The sequence below is a fragment of the Hakea prostrata genome, chromosome 5 (assembly GCF_041222555.1).
Source record: "Hakea prostrata isolate BN-2017 chromosome 5, UWA_Hpros_2, whole genome shotgun sequence".
NCBI classification, from domain to species: domain Eukaryota; kingdom Viridiplantae; phylum Streptophyta; class Magnoliopsida; order Proteales; family Proteaceae; genus Hakea; species Hakea prostrata.
In genome coordinates, this window is record NC_142604.1 from 11,476,909 (window position 1) to 11,493,860 (window position 16,952).

General features: G+C 38.4%; 1 protein-coding gene across 1 annotated transcript in view; it reads right to left on the reverse strand.

Annotated features, from left to right (window-relative positions):
* Nucleotides 1-2,089: 2,089 nt before the first annotated feature.
* Nucleotides 2,090-16,952, reverse strand: part of LOC149015120 (uncharacterized) — a 71,169-nt gene continuing 56,306 nt past the window's right edge. Inside the window, exons 25-35 of the mRNA XM_089157087.1 lie at nt 16,305-16,714; nt 15,800-16,229; nt 14,174-15,475; nt 6,315-6,575; nt 5,897-6,187; nt 5,336-5,800; nt 4,357-4,788; nt 3,728-4,006; nt 2,827-3,378; nt 2,531-2,740; nt 2,090-2,447 (exon numbers count right to left, since the gene is read on the reverse strand). Of these exons, the coding sequence (XP_089013213.1) occupies nt 2,328-2,447; nt 2,531-2,740; nt 2,827-3,378; nt 3,728-4,006; nt 4,357-4,788; nt 5,336-5,800; nt 5,897-6,187; nt 6,315-6,575; nt 14,174-15,475; nt 15,800-16,229; nt 16,305-16,714 (4,752 nt within the window). The 3' untranslated portion in view covers nt 2,090-2,327. The remainder of the gene's footprint in view (nt 2,448-2,530; nt 2,741-2,826; nt 3,379-3,727; nt 4,007-4,356; nt 4,789-5,335; nt 5,801-5,896; nt 6,188-6,314; nt 6,576-14,173; nt 15,476-15,799; nt 16,230-16,304; nt 16,715-16,952) is intronic.

A 16,952-nucleotide genomic window follows, 5' to 3' on the forward strand; every position in this document is an offset into this window, starting at 1 on the left:
AAGGAAAAGAGGGAAAGAAGGATGACTTCCCCATTCTTAGAACTTAGAAACCACAAAGAAGAAAGAAATCACAATCCAGGCAAAAGATGGTTTTGGAGGTTTTTCTATTATTTTAAATAAATAAAATTGATAGTGCCAAACAATTTAAAATAATAAAAATTTCTCATAATTGACAATGATAATTGATATCAAAAAGAGCCTTAGCTATTAATCAATACATTTATGTGACAAATTTTAGGTAATAAAGTATTTATTCGACACAATTAGCATAGAACTACCTTGGGTTTTCTGTTTGATTTATTATTATTAATAACTTAGATTTTAATTATTTATTTTTAATATTATTCCCCACATCCTAAGTTTAAAAATACTATCCATGAATCATCCTTTCATGGAGTTTCTCTATTATTCATTTTAATTATTTATTTTTAATATTATTCCCGACATCCCAAGTTTAAAAATACTATCCATGAATCATATCTCCCAAACTTTGTTTAAATTTTCACGAGTCAAACACAAATGTTTTCATCCAAGGTTATTCTTTTCTTATTTAAAAGATTAATTTACTTACGTCAGCATGCAAGTGTGATTTTCAAAATTTCAACAAGAAGCTTCATTAATATATTTTCACCTATATGAGTGATAAATGATAACTGAGGGGGTACATTAATTTTAGGGTATGATGCTAAAAGTTTGCCAAATTTTTTAGAAGTCTTAGTGAAGAAAAATGTTGATTAGGTCCACCCTAAAAATGATGTGTTTAGACCATGTTGGTTCAAAGAACTCGTGAGTAAACAATACCGGTTGGGGCTAAATCCCACATTTATGCAGTGGCACTTCCCTTATAGTCATTAGTTATGAACTTTTATTTATTTTATTTTCTTTTGGGGCGAGGTTGAAACATTGGCCATCAAATTGGTGTCTAATAATAGGGGTTGGTGCTGCCCTGTAGGGTATTTGAACTTTTGCCAATGAGGGGTTAGTCTAGTGGTAAAATACCTGCACTCCCACGGGGAGGTCGTGGATTCACACCCACTCGGTGGCATATATATAAACAAACATTTAATTTCTGCATTAATATAAAAAGTTACTCTGAGGATGTAATCGTTGCTAGTCACAATGATCCTCAGATAAATAAAAAAAAAAAAAAAAAAACTTTTGAGAGGATCTCCAATCAGATCAATTACATCTAATATTTTAACCTCAGTGTATTTGTTAGATTTACTCAAACCATTAAATTAAAATATTACACGTGACACTTACCCAAAAAAAAAAAAATTACACATTTTAGAAAAAAGATCCAAACGGTGGAGAGGTCTTGGGTTCGACTCTTGCGGATGGCATTGCATTTCTAGTATTAGAATAGCAACAGTACCAAAAAGAAAAAAAAAAAAATCCAAACGTGATTGCTATTGCTCTTGGTAATAGATAACTGACACTGTAAACTGATAATTTTTTTTGGGTAAAAGTAAACTGGTAATTAGATAAACTTGGAACCTATTTTAAATGATCTAGTATTTTTAATATCATATAATATAATCTATATGCATCATACTCTCATGGTTGAATCTTCTTATAACAAAGTCACTCTGCAGGGACGAAGGTTCTCTTATTTGTTGTATCCCAGTTTCGCTGGAAGAGAATTTTTGTCGTCTGCAGATAAAAATCCTCTCCTCTCATGAAAACAACAGTCCAAATCTTCTCCACCCAGGCAGGATGTTCGCCCATATCCCCCACCCTATGGGTTGGGCTGCCCACATACCACGAGCAGACCATGAGTCGCCTATCTAGGGGCGAGAAAATGGATAAACAGCCTATCCAGTAGGAGAGGATCTGGACTAAAAGCAAAGCAAATAATCAACTAGAAAAAGAAAAACTATTTGCAAATGCTGGTATAGGCTAGTCATAAATTCATATTTCTTTGTGTCATCACCCTATTTATCTTTTCCCTTCTGGAGAAGAGGGGGAAGATGGTTTATTATTATTTTTACTTTCCCACAAGGGTTAGAGGGATTCCTTCCGCATGGGTGGAATTGCCCAAACCATTAATTAGAAACGCAGAGGAATACTCACCGAGTGGCTAATCTCATTTTCAACACCAAGAAAAATATCAGCATTAAATTGATGACAATATTTACATAATTACAAGAGAATATACATACTATACCTCTATTCTTTTGATGTTTGGGGGCGTGGCACAATGGTGTATACAAAACAGACCCTAAAGGGTTTTTTTTCTTTTCTTTTCTTTTCTGGCGGTTGAAGCAGCCAGACAAGATTAACAAATACCAGCAACAGCATTTATTGAACCAAAAAAGCTGCAACAGCTAGAACCAAGGATGCCATGTCGGATCCATCATGCACAAATTCCTGGGAGTCAAGGCAGCTTCAACCAGCTCAGTGATGCCTCGCTGCACGGACTGAGGTGGGTCCATCGCATTATCCTCCTGAAAAACCAAAATAAATGGAGTAAGAACAAGGTGCATTTGAAATGCTTTATCATGACACTGCACATAAAAAGCCATGTCACCTCCTCAACGTAGTTGTCCGGGGCAGCTCCTTTGACCCGTTCAATTACATGTTCCACATTGTTAGTGACCTTAAGCTTGAAGTCCATGGGGCTTAAGTTGCCACCAGCAGGAGCAGGTGACGAAGGCATCTGCAATGGTCTTCTCCAGGACCAAGAAAGCAGCTCATCCCGGAAAAACATGGCTAAATGATGCCATAAATGCTGAATTTGCTGCAATGAGTATAAAATCCTGGTTAAGTCTGCAAAATGTTAAGCTAACTGATAATTCCATTAAAAGAAGTGTCATTCGGACTCACTTTAGGTGAAACTACTGCTTGGGCAGCAGCACACATGGATGAAACAATCAGGCCTTCAACTCCAAAATGGGAGAAGAAAGATTGCATGTTCCTTGTCAGTCGGAAAGGCACTGCTTCATTGAACTCAATCATCCCATTTGCGTCATAAGCTGGGTGGAAGTCAGTCTGGAATATTTTGCCAGTGTTCTTTGCAAACAAAATCTTGTTCGGAGTCCGTCCACCGATTTGTAGCATGAATGACATGAAACTAGAAAGTGCCAGTTGGATGGCAAACTGCTTTTTGAAAGCCCAGAGATGGTTACCACTTGGGAGAGTCTTGTACATGTACTGAGAGAATATACCATCAGATACAAAAGTTTTCGTTATCTCATTATATGCTTGGTGGCGGAGATCCACAACGGCTTCAGGAGAAATCTGGCCAGAGATGGCTTGATTTAATTGCTCCTTGAAATGGGTAATTGGGAGATCAGCCTCTCTATTGTTACGTGCACAATTATTTTCATACACCTCAAGGAATGTGCTATACATCAAGTCATCCTCCACCATTCGAACCTAGAAAGACAGATGAGAAGCAAAAGCTTATAAATCCAGAGATGCACCAGGTTGATGAATGAATAAAGAGCAACTATGCTTATTGCCTCTGTTGTACTCATGGAACACATGTGAGAACCATTCCCCAGCAGGTAATAGAGGAATGGCTTGATTGCTAACAGGATTTATTCTGAGAACCATCATCAGCTTCAACGCAGCGATGTATTTGTGGTAAGTCATTTTCAACCAGGCAAATTACAAAGAGTTTTTTTTTTTTTTTTTTTTGGGGGGGGGGGGGGGGGGGACCAAATCACAGACATTTGATAATGGTACAAAGAAAATTTAAAGTAAAAAAGTGATTTTAAGTCACCTGGGACCAAACAGGGATTATTATTGGGGTGTGAATGCAAATGTGGCGACGCCTCGATTCTTTATGCTTGTCAAACATCCGGTTCATCACACGGAACAGCTGTAGTATTCGTTCATCACTTCTAGCATTAGGGGTCAAAGATGTTTGAACAATGAAGTGGCGTTGAGAACCATCAGATCCAATGAGTGTCAGCCGGCGGAAACTGCTTCCATGCCGTCTGACAATTGGAATGTCAGCTCCAACTCTGTCTAACTTCACTGTATGGTCAGGTGCAACTTCCTGGAAGTTCCACACATGAAATAGAAACAAAATTTGCAAAGATCATGTTAGAAGTAAAATCGTACCAAAGAAAAAGAAGCTTGGATGATATTTTGGGAAAATTGAATCAATCTTAGTTTCTGGGCCTTTGGACCTTGGGCCCATTTGTGTAACTAAAAAGAAAAAGAATCACTCTTTCGAAGTGGAAAAGGACATTTAATTCCTAAATTGAGGCTTTCAGCATCTATCACTGAACAACAATTAGCTTACATAATATTGACATCTCAGAAAAAGGTTCTAGACAAGACAGCCAGCTGTACCTAAAATTAATTTTATTCACTTCCCAAATTCTAGGGCCCAACTCAGATTACCTGATCAGTGAAATACTGCCCAGGAACTTCAACATCAACAACATGAAAATCGCGCAACACTCTGCTTTCCTCTTCCAGTTTCAAGACAGCTGGAAATCTGTCCTCCACATTGCTCTGAAGAACATTTTTCCAGTGCTTTAGTCGCTCCGTCAATTCAGAAAGCGTGGCCGGAAAAGTAGCAGTGCTTTCTGGATCAAGATCACGTTCAAAGTCCTGCTTATAATCTCTCACAAAATCGACATGCTTATTCACAGCATCAGCAGAAAAGCAAGCCTTGCAAACGCCCGAGAGCTCCTTTTTCAGGGATTGTGGAACCTCTGCTGTAGTGGCAGTTGGGTATTTGTAACAGCGATGAAGCAGAGCATTTACCACAGCCAGAAGTCTCTCCTCAGGAAGAGTAACAAAGCGGGAACCAATTTCTGTAAGTAGGGTCTGCAAAATGATTCATATTAAACAAACTTCCTCAAGAAAAGTAAAAAATTTTAATGGATTCTCATACTCATCCAAAAGGTCACATCTTATATTCTGAAAATTACTTCTAGCAAATCGATATTGTATGATATCATTTCACATAAAAGCTTGAAATGTTAGGGAAGGCAGCACTAATGTATAACTAACCACTTGACGTCCCTGCATTGATACCATGTTCGCCACCATTTCACATTAAAGAAAAGAAAGGAACAAATAAATCCAGCCAGAAAAAGACAAACAAATCTGAGCTGGGAGACTTAGTTTTAGTACCTTAGCCTTTTAGTTGCAGTTCTATTATATATTTTGGTTATAACCAGAACAGCCAGGTTCACCTTTTGAATTTTAGGTATAAGAGATTATTCAATGGAGTTCTTTTCTATAGCATTAACACCCTTTGTCTACCTTTCCCCCCACAACCCCCCCCCCAAAAAAAAAAAAAAAAAAAAAAAAAAAAGAAGAAGAAGAAACTAAAAAGAAGAGAGAGAGAAAAGGGAGCTATTTTATCTACCTCGAGTTCACTAGCCAAATTAGTATGCTTGCTTCTAAGAGCCTCCATTATATCCTTCGCAGCATCAAACGCGCTAGCAGCAGAAGCTACCAATCCAAGAACACCATTACGTCTTATTGCATTTTGGCTTTCACTAATGGTTGAAGCACTTTGGTGTGAAGGTTGTTCATGCCCACCATGCACACTTCCTTCTGCACCTGTAGTCCTTTCATGTTCTTGCCCATGAGAGTTCCCACCATCATGTGATCCACCAACACTCCCAGATTGAGGGCCTTGATGAACTTGATTGTCTGAGGTTAGAGAACTCCCAGCATGAGGCTGTACTCTAGCACCACTATCAGACAAGCCTAAAGAAGTTGGAGCAGCCCCAGATACATTTTGCTGCATCCGTAACCGTCCATGTTCAGATTTATTGGCAACATCACGGCGCTCAAGCAAATATGTGCGTAACCAGTAATATAGGGCCTGCCAGAAAAAGGAAAAAAATGGAAAAGGGACTTTGAAAGTGAGATAATGAAGAAGAGTAGAAGTTAATGCTTCAAGAAGCTTTCAACATCTTACCTGTGGGTACACGGTAGCAATTTTTAATAGCACAAGTTTGCAGTGAGGTGCTTCTGTCCTTTGCAAAGAAAGTAATAGCTGTGGTACCCAAGAAAGCCAAACCCAATGGGGGATCTGGTCCAAGTACTTATCAAATGATCTTCCCACAGGTTCGTTGGCAGTATCAAAACTAAGAAGATAAAGGACACGAGCTAAATGACTTCTGGAGTTAGAGACACCATATTTGATTCCCTGAAGAAAGCAACTCACAGCATATTCTAACCAAATCTCGTCTTGGGTTTCTTTGTAAACCTGTGAAAAGTAAAAAGTTAAAAACTTTTCTTTTTTATCAAGTTACGTCTGGCAAGCTTAAAACAAAATGACATGTTAAGAAAGCAAAGATTGAAGGGGGGGGGGGGGTTGGAATAAATAACAATACCATGTCACTATAATTTCCCCAGCTTATCCATCCTTTAGGCAATTGTTTGAAAAGACTGATGGCATGGGAATACGCAGCATTAGCACTTTCACACTCATTTAATTTCAACAGGAACTCTCCCTTGAGGCGAAAAATTTCTGCTTTATGTTTCACTGGAAAGTATTCAAGATTAGTACTGTTGATCGAATTAAGACCACTGGTTAATCCTCCCTTCATCTCCAGATAAGCTTTTGCTTGTTCTCTTATTTTGACGAATGCCTCCTTAAGAAAATCAAAATCAGAAAGAAATTCCATGTTAATGCACGATGGTAACATGGAAGAATTGTAATAATACTTAAAAGAAAGGAAAGGAAGAAGCATGAGATGTTCAAGATACAATGGATAACCATGCAAGGACAAAGTAAAGACGTTATTCAAGCTTCTTGCCACTGATGCATAAATCAAAAACCAACCCAAGTGGATGTAACATGTAGCAGGTAACAACGGCCCTTCACTGACTACCAATGGTATGTAATAGCATCCAATGAAGATGACAACGTAACACTCAAGAAGACAGTTATTCTTTTTATTATTAGGTCATATAATGAATATGCCATGTTGTAGATTGGCTATAGCCCAAATTTCGCAAACACCCCAGTTCACAAGTCAAGTATCATACTAGACAAAATTTGCCAAGTGGCAGAATCCAGGAAATGGGGAAGAGCATAGTATTTATAGGACTACAAATATCGGTGCATGTACATATTGATGTAAAACAAGGAGGGGAAAAACTAATTTTATTGCTGAGGATGATTAGCAGGAACTTTTAGGGTTTTTAGGGCTTGCAGCAAAGGGAAATTCGGGTTCTAGGTTTGCTGCTAGGGTTTAGGGTGTTTAGAAAGGTCTAGGGTTGAAGGGGAAAGGACAGCTGCCGCCTAGTTGTTCTCTACTAGAATCTTACTTTTATCTCTAATCTCTCAATCTTGACTTTTCATGAATTTCTAGGTTAGGGTTAGGGATGCACAAAGTTTAGGGTTTAATTCTAGGGTTTCCAGGGGTGGGTTGGGACTGCTGTTGACAACCGAAGGGTATGGAGTTGTAGGGGAGGCTATTCCTAGAGAGAATGGGCCTTAGAAGAGAGAAATTGGAGTTTCTTGAAATTACAGCAATTGAAGTTTTGCCGTTGGGCACACACTTGCTGTTCTTTAAGAAGAAAGTGAAGGATTGTTGCTGCAGTTGCTGAAGAAGAATCAATGAAGATGATCACTGAAAGCTGCCACACGGTTTCCCTCCTTGTAAACCCTACACCAACCTTATTCGAACCTCCTTGGCTAGAAATTCTCAGCAACTTCTATTGATTCAAAACTTATCTGTTACATCTTTGGGGCTTGAATTTATAGCCAATAATAAAGACTCCCAAGTAGAACTTGATACTGGGGAGTTCTACTTCTACTCTAGAAAGACCTAGAACTTAGACTTGGACTCAAACTCCTAATTGCAAATTAAAATCTGAAATCAATAATAAAAAGGCTACTAACAACTTAACTATGATTCTTTTAATTAGAAAGAATCCAACTTAAATAAGACTAAAAGAAGTTAAAATTTAAGAAAAATACCAAAATACCCCAAGGGGTGCATGGCAGTGATATGTGGCTCTTTTTTTTTTTTTTTTTTTTTTTTTTGGGGGGGGGGGGGGGGGGGGGGGGGGGGGTGTTGGAGTTTACATCACATATATTGGACGCATGCCCCTAGAGTGGGAAGTGTAAATGGTGAATTAAGCCTGGAATTTGATATGGACCCTATCTAGACTGTCCTGCCTATCCATTGGTCCAAAATTGCCAAATGGTCCCGACATGTTATGGAATTAGCATCCAAGGAAGAGCAGGAAGAGCAGTCCCTCCACAATCGACAATGTGGAATGAGTATTGTCTTTTTGTTTGTTCCAATTCCTAAGCTAGGTTGGGAGGTTAACCTAATTTTGGCATGCATGAGGACAATGTGGCAATTCCAACCTTTGGATATCTTGGGAATTGTCTAGTTTGGCCATGTGCCAAATTTCAGCCTCAAATTCAATAATTTATCCTCCATGTTAGTACACTCGCACACATGGTCGAGACAGTTTTAGTAGTCCTGGGACTTTTGACACTTTATTTTCTCAGACTTGCAATCTCCCTTCGGCTGTAAAATATAAGATGAAACAGATGGAGGCCTTAGGATATTACAGTTCAATTAGCCACCTGAAATTTGGGGAAGAACTATTATTTTACTACTTCTATAATATTGTGCTTGGACTTTGGTGCAACGGTTGGTGGACTGTAATAACCTAAGGCCTCCCAGCAAAAATTGTTGGGGTAAGACTGCATAGGAAAACTCACCCCCCTGGGCCCCGGGGGGGGGGGGAATTCTGTTTGTATTGGCATTGGGTTTGCCCTTTTTTATAATATTGTGCTTGGAGGGGAGTACACATTGGTGGTAGTGCTGCTGTTGTAGTTGAATGGAAATTCCATGATCTATTATTGGATTGTCAGCATATTATCTGAACTTAATTTCCATATTGTCAGTGAATTAGCTGAAATGATAGTGATGTAGAATCTGGGCTTCCGAGCCTCACATGGACAAACTGGACTAAGTCAAACCAGACCAGCCAGTCTTCTACAAGGGCCAAAATACTGTTCACATGAACAGTACTTTGAACAAGGTCACAGCCCCTTCTTTGGGTCTTAAATGAAAATATTATTAGATTTGATGGGAACCACTTGCATCTGCAGCTTTGGAAGATTAAGGACTATAGCCCCTTCTTTGGGTCTTAAATGAAAATATATATATATATTGGAACAGGCAATTTTTATATATTGGGGATTGGGGGTATTACATAATATACCATCAGGGCCATAGGCAGGATCAAAGCCACAACCTCTTCACGAAGAGGTGTTGGTCTTACCAACCAAGCAACCCACAATTTTTATTAGTTTCTATTCTAAATGGTCACTAGGTTTCTCAAATTCAGTTTCTATTTTAATATCCATGAATGTGGCCGAATTATCAAGCCTATGAATTTCACGTCTCTTAGTTTCTGATTCCAAAATTAGGAAGTCTATTTTTTCGGTTGCTGAGAATCATAGCTAATTAACTCAGCAAAGATATTTCTATTTTCTTTAGTAGCTTCTAATATATCAGAGAGCCAACATGGCTTATGCCAAGGAGATCCACGACTCAAGCAATTTATCTTTTTGGGAGGCCGATGGTGATTTTTTTGGAGCCTACAAAAAAGAATGTTCATTATGATCTTTATTGACCTAGAAAAGGCTTATGACTCCTAAGCACCTAGAAAGCATATTTGGCAAGTCTAAGAGAAGAGAATGAGCTCAAGCGTGGAGAGTCAAGTACTTTCGTAACAGTGTGGTGTCAAGTGTGAAGACAGCAACAGGCCAAAGTAGTGATTTCCCCATTAAAATTGGATTATACAAGACATCAGCTCTAAGCCCTTGTTTGCTTGCACACATTATGGATGACTTAACCAGACAAATCCAATATGGGGTACCTTGGTATGCTGATGAAATTGTTTTAATAGATGAAACAACGAAGGGATTAATGCAAAACTGGAATTATGGAGATCCAAATTGGAATCAGAGGTTTCAGGTTGAGTGGAACAAAGACAGGATATATGCAATGCAATTTTAGTCAAACTGAGCAGCAATGAAGTGGTAAGACTTGAGTAACAAGAGCTACTGCAAAGTGAAAGCTTTAGCTACCATGGGTCAACGTTTAACAAAAATGATGATTTGAAGATTAAGTTTCCAACGAGAGGAGCATCACGAGTGTTATGTGACAAATACATGGCTGTCAAACTTAGAGGGAAATTCTACAGAAGAGTAATAAGACTGGCCATAATGTATGGAGAAGAATATCAAGCAATTAAGGTAAACAATCTAAATAAAATGTGTGTAGAGGAGATGAGGATGTGTGGGAAGACCATAAGAGATCAAGCAAGGAATGATAGTATTAGAAGAAAATTAGGATACTGACTCATTCATAAGAGCTGCTTCAGGTGGTGTTTGGTCATGTCTAATGGTGACCCATAGATGCACCAGTAGGGGCGGAGCCAAGATTGAACATTGGGGGGCCGAATAATGAGTCTGGATCACCTCTCCGTCAAACGAGCACTAATGTCTTTTCAGCATACATATTACGTGAGTCAATGCGGGACCCACTACGGGTCCCATATCATAATATTTTATTATATTCCAATGTGGGGTCCACAATAAAAATTTAGGTAAATTAATAGGACGACTAAAATATAGATAACACAATTATAAGTAAATTATAAAAAATATATTAAAATAAAGTATAGGGGCTAAAATTTTGGAAGAAAAACTTCAAAAAATCATGAAAGAAAAAGGTGGGAAAGAAATTGTGGGAGAAATTATAAGAACAAAGATAGATTTGAAGTATGTTAATTAAATATGGGATAAACACTCAATTTATCATAAATTAAGTAAAAAAAAAATTCAATAATTATGATTAGATCTAATAATATTAATGGCAAAAATTTAAACATCCCAACTAATAAAACTTAAAATTTAAATTGCTATTAGAAGGAATCAAAACTTTATGAAAAAGTTTAGGGATTCAACAATAAAATTAAATGATTACCATTAGATATGATAAAATTGATGGCTGAAATTCTAAACAAGATTTAAACTTCCATTAATAGGAAATGAAATTTTAGGAGAAAGTTTAAGGATTAAAAAAAATTAAATGATTATGATTAGATCTGATAAAATCAATGGCTGAATTCTAACGAGATTTTCATTACTATTAGTAGAATCAGAATTTTACGAGAAAGAAGGAACAACGAAATAAATAAATAAATAAATAATTAATTAATTAATTAATTATGCTTTATGAAAAGGATACTAAAAAAATTATGTGTGAGAGAGAGAGGAATAATTTGAGAAAGAGAGAGTGAATACCTGATAACTATGGAGAAGATTTAGGAAAACTCCAATGTCTGCTAACTACACCAATATTTTGTAAGACGTGTGAAAAAAAAAAAGAGAAAAAAATAGGGAATAAAAGAGGAGACTCATGAGTGAATAAGTAGGAATGAAAATATGAGAGAAAAAATAGGGAGAAATTCATGGATCGTGAGTTAGTTTTAATTAGAATTTAACCTTTTATTCCTTAAAACTAGAGGTTTAATGATAACCACTAGATAATGATTAAGAATGACATATGTACCCATCATCTTTATTTTAAATTTTTGGAGGGGGGGGGGCCAAATAGTGGTATTGCACATGTATAAGTGAGAGAAATAAGGAACAAATATAGGGATATTTTAAATTATAAAAAATCTGCCAGGGGGGGGGGGACGGCGGCGGCCCCAATGTGGCTCCGCCACTATGCACCAGTATAGAAGAGTAACCAGATTTGCTGTAATGAAACTGAAAAAGGGTACAGGCAGGCTTAAATTGACGATTGTAGTAGTAAGGGTACAATTCTTACAAGAAATCCATATCTACTTCTATTTTGCAATTTGGATCATCCTAGGATAAGCTATGATAGAGTCCTTGTTTGAGTCCTAATTAGAATCACCTTCTAGTGAGTTCTTTCATGAAAGGCTATAAAGAAAGCCACTCTTATCTTATAAAAGACGGGTTTGATGAGTAATAAATTTGGAGAATTGAAAGGTGCCAAGAGAGGAGTCATGGGCTTCCCTAGGACAGGAGACTTGCAGATGTGTTGTGTTCATCATTTCTTTTCGAGAACAAAGACCCCACTCCAAGCTGGCAGCCCCTACCTCTTTCCTCCCTCCTCCTCTCACTCATAGCCTTTCTCCTTTCCCCTTTGCCTGCGGCAACATCCCCCATCCCCAAAACCCTAATTCATTAAACCCAATCCCCTCGCTATCACAAACCTCACCCCCCCCCATCCCCAAAAACCTAATTCATTAAACCCAACCCTCTCCCATCGCAAACCTCACCCCCATCCCCAAAACCCTAATTCATTAAACCCAACCCCCTCCCTATTGCAAACCTCACACCCCCCCCCCCCCCCCCCAAAAAAAAAAAAAAAAAAAAAAAAAAAAAACCTCCCTAAACATCCCCCTATTCCATCAGCCCCCTCCCATTCTCAGCCGAAGACATTTCTTCCAAGAGACTCTGAGTCTGTTTTCTATCTTCTTCTTTTCTCCCTTGCGATAACATTAAAAACCCCAGAATTTTCTGAAACCCTAAAGCTCCTGGATCTTCCAAGCCCCTTACCCAATTCCCACCCCCTTTATAAATCTAATTTCACTCTCCCTCTTCCCTACCTTCAATCCCAATCTGAGCCCTTTCCCTTCTCCCTAGTAAAACCTAATTTCATCTTATTTATTCAAACCCTATTCCTAACCTATTTTCATTCACAGCTTCCAAACCCTAAATCCCTTTTAGTTCCTACACCACTCCTGACCTTTGATCCTAACCTTAGCCCTAGCCATTCCCCTAGAAAACCTAATTTCCAACAAACCCTAAAATTCAAAACCCTAAACATGGAGAGTTCAAATCTGAAATTAATTTAAAGCAAGGTTTAAGATTGAGTTTCAATCAACCCTCATCCCTAGCCTTACCGAAACAAGCCATTCATTCTTCCTAACCCTACAACTGCAGGGTTCCAAACCCTAGTTTCCTGTTGGTTCAATTAATTAAGATCCTGGGTCTAGATTTGGGGTTTTCATCCATTACTAGACCATAGATCCTTAGTTCACATCATCTTCTCTTGTTCAAACCAAGCCTGTGCTGGGCTGCTGCTGTTGATTGAAGAAGGCATTCAAACTGAGATCAACCCCTCCAAGTATTGAACTATTGTTGTCTGTCATTCAAATAAGGATGCCAGACTGAATTTCTACACGTCCGATTTGACCATACATCTTATACTGCTAAATCTGTTTTAGTTCTCATTTTTCTGATTTGTGGGTATAAATGAGGCTAAGTCATCCTTGATCTTATCTTTACATTAAAAATTTTAATCTGATCGACAGCCCTTCCAGTCAGCACCGTCAGATCACTAAGGCTGACTTTCGTCCCTGCTCAACAATTGGGTCTTCCAGTCAAGTCATGCTCACTTCTGCCATTGCACTCTTAAGGCAAATCTCCGTCCAATCAGAGGATAGGAACCTTTGTAAGCCTCATTCACCTTTTGGAGGCCTACAATCCATAGAAATTGTCAACCTGAGACTGTCCCTTGACCCATATCCTGATACAAGTAAGAATTCTAGCTCTTCTAGACTCCACCTAATCTGTGCAAGAAAGGCCCAAACCCAATCCCCAGGAACAGTAAAGCTTCATGGGGTCTTTCAAGAATAGCTATTTGTTGATATCTTTAAAATATTACTATGACGAAGATATTATTTACACTAAAAAGTTAGCCGTAGTGACGTAATCTAGTTTAATCTTACATCAGTATCGATAATTATATAAAATGCAGTTATATGTCATGAATTTATTACACAAATAATTTTGTAGATAACCTAATGAATGATACCATTGAAATCTAGTTTAATCTTACATCAGTATCAATGATTATATATTTTAACTAAGTAAATATACCTAGGCAATAAATTCTGAAGAGAGAAAAAAGGCCATAATGTCTAGAAAGAAGCTTTAAGGATCTTTGAAAAGAATCCTGTGTAGTTTTGAAGTGGCATATCACGTGCCAAAGCAACTGATAACACTATCACTAAACGTACTCAGAAGATGCAACAGTGAATGGATTAATTGAAAAAAAAAAAATGTGTGGTTAGAGAACCAAGCACCCTTGGTTAAGCTTTTTTGCAGGATGAAAGATAATTTCAGTCCACACTGAAAGAGACAGTGGTTTAACTCTAGGTTTGCTTGTACCTGCACTTCCATGGTTGAGTGGCCATACATCTTCTCAAGAATTGTCACACAAACATCATAAAGACCTTGCTTACGGGCAATGCGAGCAAGTTTATTCACATTCCATGCTTTGTCGCGGTAACCAAGGTGATGCAGTTGCGAGTTTGTGCTGCCAAAATCTTTGAATGCTTCTATGACAGTATTATACATTTCATTCCTCCATTGAAGTAGATCGTACCAGACAGTTAAGTTGTCCCATTCATTTGGGGTCCTTAGCCGCCATGTCTCAAGGATATCCTTCAGATCCATATATCCACTAGTGTGAACACTTGCAGCAGAATTTCCTGAAAGTTGCTTGTTTCCATTGGCAATATCTACTATAATTCTGGAAGATTCTTGTACCTCAACAAGTTGTTGAAATTGCTGTAAGAGAGGTATACGGGACTGAACAGACATCTCAGGCAATTGCCACCACTGTTCTAGAGCAAGATCAACGCCTTTTCCTACTATATTTTCAGCATCTACCACACCATTTGAATTCCTATCATGAAGAGCCAGAAAAGCCTGGATCAAACGGAGCTTGGGAGTCTCTTCTACTTGAGCCTTAGGAAGTACAAAATCTTTCATATATGCCCAATCTGGAGTTTTCCAGAGACAATCAATCAGCAAATCATAATTTTCAACGCTTTTACCGAAGTCGGCTAACACTTCCCACTGACTAAGCTGACTAGCACAATAGAGCCATTGCTCTTCCCAAAGACACATTTCAGCTTTTGGAACCGTGTTGTTATAAGTGCCCTGAGTTGCCTTAATCATGGCTTGGTAAAATAGGCCCTGTGCCCGTTGCCAATAACCATGTTGAACTAAAGAAAGTCCAGCTCGAGTTTCTGCAGTAATTGATCGTTTTTTCCATAGCCCGCACCTCATATCCTCTTCATTGAGCAATCGATATAGCTCAGCAAGGGACTCAGAGCACTTCGCTTCATTCATGAACAGCACAACATGACTTTCAAGCAGAGCCAATGAGATATGCCAAGCATTATATGTCTTCCCAATATACTTGATGAGTTCACTTGGCATCCGGGGTTGAGGGTGGCTCAAGTGAAGGCCTTCTAGAAGTGCCTGTACAACATTAGGCCTGTTTCCTTGCTGCCTTTTGTGGTGATCTTTTGACAATAGAGCAATCATTGGCTTAGCTAGGGCAACCTGTTCTTCCTTGTGTAAAGTTACCCAGACAATTGGGAAAACCAATACCCACAAATGATATGCAACATTAGCATCAGTATGAGCCAATTCCCTCAAAGGAACAACAAGATCAGCAACCTACAAGAAGAGACAAAGACACACCAAGAACAAAAAATCAAGTCAACAAATGCATTCAGCCCTAATATTGGAAATCTCAAGTCTACATTAGGTTAACTAAGAAAGGTCAAACAATGCAGTTAAAAAGCTAAGGAGAATGTCCTTAATCTACCTAAGACATCAATGCTAGCAAATTGGGTTAATACATGACAGCCACTATTTTCCAGCATAAAAAAGCAGAAAATTTAGAACTCCTAGAGCAAGAGCAAAAGTAAATATTCAACAGAACATAGAACTCAAATATTTAAAGCAAGGAAAGCCATCCTAAAGAAACATATCAATGACCTTAAGCTTGCTCATTTCATTCAGAAACTGTGCATGTTTATACACAAGGTGATCAAGTGTCAATGGGCTTCCATCAGAATCATCAGGTGCATCAGCAACAGATTGCTGCACTGCAGGACGCTCTAGCAGAGCACCATGGGCTATAAGAGAGGGAACCCGGGCAGAATTTGGAGCAAGCGTGATAGGTTCATTTTCAAGCAAGATTGCAAGAAGAAGATCAAGTCCTTGCTTCAGCCAGAAGACATCACTCAAAGCTTCCCAATCCTGAATTTGGATGATAAACTGCAACCTAGTGAACAATGTTTTGCCAAGAGATTCATGATATAGCAAGAAGAATTTGTGTCTTATCTCTGGATCTTTTGCTCTTAGACCAAGCATAAATTGCCTTTCCACTTTCTGGAATGCCTCTTGTCTCATAGACAGGGGATACCTGGGAATAAATCAAATCATCAAATCAATAAGCCTGATAAAATAATGTTGTAAAGAGCAGTAGTGTATTACTTACTTATTTGAATCAGCACAAAGTCCATAAAGAAGTTCAAGATATTTCTTGTCCCACTCTTCTAGTGCACTTGGGGAGAAACCCTGCTTATCAACCTGAGACAATTTTTGAAGATACGAAACTATCTCCTTCTGAGTGAGAACCACACTTGATGCACCGGATGCCACCAATCTGCTGAAGTCATCTTCAATCCAGCCCTTTATCACATCAAGTATGCAAAGTAGCACACTGGAATCTGTACCCCTCTCTGACAGTAATGCATTTAGTATTTGGCTGATGGATCTTTTGCATTCAGGAGCAAGCATGACCCTCCCACTGATAAGTTTCAAGACAGATTTCAAATTAGAGGTCACTGATCCAAGGTCACCAACAGCACAAGCAAGACCAGCAGCATCTGGCTCAGATCTCTGACCCTGGCATGGAGCAAAAACCACTGCTTAATGTGGTTGAATGATCATTATGTAGAGAAGAGATGTAAACATTCTAGAAGACTCACATAAATTGTATTTCCCAATCAAGATTAAGAAACAGAGGCTGAGAACAATTGAAACACAAGCCCAACAAAAAGATCTTATGTTGAAAACAAACACATGACCAAAACTTTCCACACCACTTTGACTTAATCATTTGCCATCTGAATGAAACAAGCAT